The following is a 5,431-nucleotide window of genomic DNA, read 5'->3' as shown; positions in this document are numbered from 1 at the left end:
GAGGGACTTCCCCCTGCTGGTGCACCATAGCTTGAGGAGGGACTTCCCCCCGATGGTGCGCCGTAGCTTGGGGAAGGACTGTTTCTAGAAGGCGTCTCGTAGCTTGGGGATGGATGCCCCTTCGAGGGTGCACCGTAGCTTGAGGAGGGACTTCCTCCCCCCGACCTTTCCCGACCGCGAACCGGTGCCACGGCGTTGGGGTCCATGCCGGGCCGGGCCCGTCCGCGAGTTGCTGCCCCGGGCCCAGCAGGGCCTGGAGGGTGGTACCCGCCGGGAGGAGAAGACGGCGACGGCGACGGTTGGATCCCGCTTCCCCGGGCTGGCGCGCCGTACGACGGGGACGGTCTCGAGCTCATCCTGGAATCCTCGTCCTCCGGGACGCCGCTGGGCGGGATGTGGTTCCGCAGTGGAGTGCCCCCGCCGCCTCCGGGCGGCCCGCCCCTCAGCCCCACGCCGAGCCCTGGTGCCGTGTAGTCGGTGGCCGGGCCCCCGCCGCCGCCGTGGCCCGGGGGGAGGTAGTCGCCGTCGGCCAGCTCGGCCAGGTCACCGTCGATGAGCACGCCCGCCGCGAAGAGCAGCAAGACGACGCCGCGCCGCCCCAGCGCCTGAAGGAGCATCGAGGAGCATCGTGTTGGTGAGTGGAGTGTATTGCACACGGATAGAGATAGGAGGGGGGGAGGGGGGCACTGGCCTCGCCGCGCTGCGTGGACATGCACAGGTGCTCGCCCGTGCTCGCCATTGTACATACGTACCGCCCCGCCCCGCCTGATGCGACGACACTCGACCGGACAATAAGACAAGAAGCGCCTCTCCCGCGGGGAGCTCGGGCGGTGCACTACATCACGCTGCCGAGAGCGCGGCCCTGGGACGCCACGCGGCGACGCGACGCTCGCGGGTGGAAGCCGTCCATCACGCGTGGGACCACTTCGTACAAGATCACAACGCACTCTGTCTTTTCATTTAAATGGTCCGCATTTGCACTCGATCTTTCGGCAACGGCCAGAAAGTACGTCCCTTTTTCTCGGATTCCTTCATCGACAAAATACGGGAGCTCGGCGCCTGCGAGCCTCGGGGTAGGCCATCCCGCAGTACACGCCTGCACAGCAGGCATGATGTTGCCTACCCAGCAGGCGCCATGGGACCTTGCATAGGCTGAACTTGGGAGGTTCGAAACGGCGATTGACGGACGTACTTTCTTGATGATCCCTCAATCGCCAGGCGCCGGTGAAACATTGAATTGGAGAGGTATCCCTCGGGCATGCTAGTGGCTGATGAACCGCCCCACACTTCGGCGTGGACGAGGCGAAAGTCAAGTAAGTGACGTCCATTTGACGTCAACTTGACACGAAAAGTCAAAAGTACATCCAGAATGCAGCTTAGAACACCCGCCTAGTATTGGGGACCTTTTTGATAGGACCGTCAGGTGCCCCATCCCAACCAACCACAGCAGTTGCTCTGTGATCAGTCGCAACGGGAGAGCCCCTTTGCAGAGAAGCACACATCGTGACAGTCGAGACATCGCCTTCCCTCTCTCTAATCGACCCCCATCGCCCGAAGGACAGAGATTTGTCAAATAAGTAACATCTCGGTGGCGGCGTCATAAGTCAATATGTACACTGAGAAAAAATTTTGGTCCTAAGCACAAAACATATTGTCCCGAGACCGAAATTTTTTGACGCACTTTACAGTTGTGCCTAGGCACCAAAGTTTTGTTGCCCAGCTTTAAAACTTTGGTGCCACGCACAGTAATTTTAAAGGCGGGAACTAAATTTTTTGTGCCAGGAACAAAGTAGGACGCATTAAACAACCGTCTAGTGCCCGGCAGGAAAAAAATTTTTCTCAGTGTAGCATCAATCTTAACAAACCAAAATGATATCATGTCGACACCAGTATATGAGTCGTCCGGATTACAAAATTTTAACTCGTGGGGTCGTCACCTTGATGTCATGCTGGACAACAAATTTGACCTTTGACCGCGACAGCCCGATAATACAGTATGTTCAATTTCAACCGACACCCCAATAAAGTGCGACGGCAATCTGCGAACACTTCTGTCGCACTGAGAAATATTTTTAGTCCTGGGCACTGGACTTTTAGTCGCCAGACCGAAAGTTTTTGACGCACTAATAACACTTTGTTCTAGGGACAAAAGTTTTGTTGCCTGGCCTTACATGTTCATTGCCCCTTACCAAAGTTTCGCGGGAACCAAATGTTTAGTGCGGGGATCAAAATACGGCGCAATAGACAACTGTCTTGTCCTAGGGGAGAATTTTTTTTCTCAGTGCGTCCGTAAAAGAACACGGGAGAACAAAGGGCCTTGCGTTTCAGGCGACGGTAGTCCCGCTCCGCTCACCTGCATGCTAGTATCGTGCTGGTGTCCAGTCGTGTCCAGCAGGTACTGCAGTCCGGCCGGCACCGCGCGTTCAACTGGAGTCTAGGTCGCCAGGACGACCATTTATAGATGGGGATGAGCAAGATCGGCTAGAGCGCCCTGCTACACTCGGACGCACGCAGCGGGGAGGTGGAGCGCAGCCGGGGGACGATATCGAGAACCGATGTCGTTTTGATATCGTATAGACAGCATTTGCTTTCTCGTGTGGCGTCATCGGTGTTGTCAGTTCCCTAGGTTCGACGCCACCACCACCACAGCTTTGAGTACCGGGTGATTCAGAGCACGCGCCGCCGTGTTGCGGGTTTGCCTATCCTCGACTCGGCGGGCGCACGGGTGAGAGGTGAGGAGGAGAGGGGTCTCCTCCTTAATACTTAATGCTGCTTGGGCATAACAGTTTAAAACAAATAAGAAAAACCCTCAGAGTTTGACATCGCACGACGTTTTTTTTTTCGGACGAATGTATCTCGGAACAAAAGGCGGGGGAGTGCGACGCCAACGCCCTTAGTGGGGCAGGCGAGCGGAGGTGGGGTCACGGCGGGAGGGAAGTCCACGACACGACGGCCGCCGCGGCGAGGTGATGCAGCAAGGCGTGAGGCTGCTGGCAGCCCTCGGCAGCCCGGACGAGAGAGAACAATGCGCACGACGCCCAGCCTCGCGCCCTTGCGGGGGTCAGGCGTCCGAGAGTTTACCGCGCTTTGTGAGCGTGCAGGCCACACGTGTGGAGCACGAGACTCGCCCGAGACCTGCACGTGGTGTGCTGAGTCAGATCAACGTCCCTCCGGGGGACAGTGCGTGCGGCACAAACTTAAACATCCAGTAAGATTCAACGCGGAATAAAAATGAACAAATACGTGAAAGCCTTCCTCCGTCCCCCGATGCCCACCGATACCTTATCCCTATTGTGGGCGGATGGGCGTTGTTCACCGAGGGAACACGCACACAATGCCAACTCGTATTACCAGTCTCTCCTTCTCTCTAACAAACACACACACGCGCGCGCGCGCGCACAGCTTCGGTTGGCGCACGCCGTTTCCTTTCAAATATCGCACCGCGAAAACAAAAAAAAAAAAAACAAACAAACGCGAATCGAGAGCGGGCGAGGCCCAGGGACTGCAGAACGGACAATGACAATTTGTCATACACATGATTGGTGTTGGTGTTTGGGTTGGGTTAAACTGGTTAAACTCGTCAAAATTCCTTGTCAACAGCTTGTCAAAAGAGAAAAATATAGGAAAGGCTTTGTCCGCGTAAGGCAGCGTGTGCAAAGCCCTTGCTTGTCGCGGAGGAGACAAGTTCTGCACCGAACGGTCGCTTATTACATTTCCTTGCCAACTGATACTTGTGCAGCAAAATGCAGATATTCGACCACAGTTTCCGACCGCATCTAGACTTTCTGCTGAATTGTAACTTTACGGGTGAGAGGTCTTAAAATTAATTTGGCTGTGCTTTTCACCTACTGTTATCTGAAAAGTTGTCTTCACAGGTGCTTCTGTGCTCATCTATTTTCTTGCAAGGTTATGCTTCTGCACTTGTGACTTATCTCCGCTTTTATCTTACAGGAACCTGTTTTCAGAAACTTTCTCTCAAAGACCAACAATCCAGTACTCCGTCAGTATTCTGCAAAGACCCTATTTACGACCACTTTAAGGTCACTATACCTTATGCTGGCTTTATACTGGTGTGGGAAGTTTTATTTGACTCTACGTGTCCTGAGCAAGCTCCTGATTTCTTGTTTGACGATGATTCTTTCACGTCTTTTTTAACTGTTGACATTCTCTCTCAACGAGTTCCAAGTCTCAGCAATTGGAATGTAAGCAACCCAGAATGCCTCAGCAAGGTTCTTCAAGAACTGCTCAACCTGTATACTGTGCACCAACTGCAACGCTTGGTTAGTTTAGTCCAAAATTCTGTAAAAAACAGTGAATCCAATATTCTAGGCACATAATATTCAGAAATTATTAATGTTCAACTCTCTCAATGTTGCAGGAGAAAGATGGTTCTTCCCTTGGAGTGGAATGCTCAAAGTTAATGCAAGAGTTTGAATTGGATGAAAGACAGCTTCAAGTTTTGTCTGGAGATTCTCCTATATTAAATCACAATTACTATGGAGGGTAGGTGAAATTCAAATTTTTAAAAGCTCATTTAATAAATTTTAAGTCTTGTTAATAACCAAGTTGCTCTTAGATCAACCAGACCACCTCATGGCACAGTTAGCATGATGTTCCTTAATTTAGAAGAACAATTGGCTATTGAAAATATTCCCAAACGCTTTCGTCAAATTGCATTGCAGTTTGGTATTAGAGAATATAATCCCAGCACTGTGGTCTTACACTTAAATCCTGGTCTTCGCTATTTGCTTGGTCAGCAATCAGACCTAGAAATACCAAATTATTCAAAAAGTGATGGTCTGCCTTCATATTTTCGCCACTTCTTCAAGATAGTTCATGAGACTTTAAGTCAGGTTGGTATGGTAACTTGTGTAACTAAAGCTAAATTCTCAATCTTCTTAAATTCATATGCAATTTCTTTGTTAACAGGTAACTCAAAACTATGATAGGCGTGAGGAGTTTCATTTGAACATGCTCCAAAATCTAACCACTTTAAATGATGTGTCTGTGAAACCACTTGAATGTGATATGCCACATTTCACATCAAGTACATATATGATTGAAATCAATGACTACCCCATTATAGTTATTATTCGCACCCCAAGTTACAGGTGAGCCGTAGTAACTGGAGTGAAATCCATCGAGCCACTTGTGAGCGATCTGTTCTTATTTCATGACATTTGTTAACATACTCTAGCCTTGGAGACCCTAAAGTCTTCCTGAAAACTCTCACCGGCCAAACTAAAGAAGTCAGTGTGAGTTCATCATGGGACGTCCAGAAGGTTACACAAGCAATATTGGACTCTGTGATGACCCTTTTCGAAGAAGATTCTGACTCCTCATCCTGAACAGCATATTTCTCACTGATTTCTGCACCTTAATGCCATACAAACATCAAAAGGTTATAAAGTATTGAAAAAAACTTTTCTTT

The 5,431-nt window shown here is 50.7% G+C and overlaps 3 protein-coding genes across 3 annotated transcripts in view; 2 read left to right on the top strand and 1 right to left on the bottom strand.

Annotated features, from left to right (window-relative positions):
- Positions 1 to 5,431, top strand: part of LOC113202282 (ubiquitin domain-containing protein 1) — a gene marked incomplete in the record, with an annotated part of 16,276 nt that overhangs the window by 10,620 nt on the left and 225 nt on the right.
- On the bottom strand, positions 6 to 3,477 carry LOC127750628 (pro-resilin-like; the record flags this gene model as incomplete). Its single annotated transcript, XM_052272764.1, has 2 exons — positions 2,354 to 3,477; positions 6 to 605 (listed from the first exon to the last, which is right to left on the bottom strand). Coding segments are annotated over exons 1-2 (606 nt in total), but the record flags the coding sequence as incomplete, so codon positions are not given.
- Positions 3,547 to 5,431, top strand: LOC113202310 (BRISC and BRCA1-A complex member 2). Its single transcript, XM_026416469.2, has 6 exons — positions 3,547 to 3,807; positions 3,952 to 4,280; positions 4,379 to 4,503; positions 4,577 to 4,853; positions 4,930 to 5,111; positions 5,198 to 5,431. The coding sequence occupies exons 1-6, from the start codon at positions 3,744 to 3,746 to the stop codon at positions 5,346 to 5,348; spliced, it is 1,128 nt and encodes a 375-aa protein (XP_026272254.1). The 5' UTR covers positions 3,547 to 3,743; the 3' UTR covers positions 5,349 to 5,431.

Source organism: Frankliniella occidentalis, unplaced genomic scaffold (assembly GCF_000697945.3).
Source record: "Frankliniella occidentalis isolate FOCC.00 unplaced genomic scaffold, Focc_3.1 Scaffold223, whole genome shotgun sequence".
NCBI lineage: Eukaryota > Metazoa > Arthropoda > Insecta > Thysanoptera > Thripidae > Frankliniella > Frankliniella occidentalis.
The sequence above is the reverse complement of the archived record's forward strand: the minus strand, read 5'-3'. Positions and strand labels throughout refer to the sequence as shown.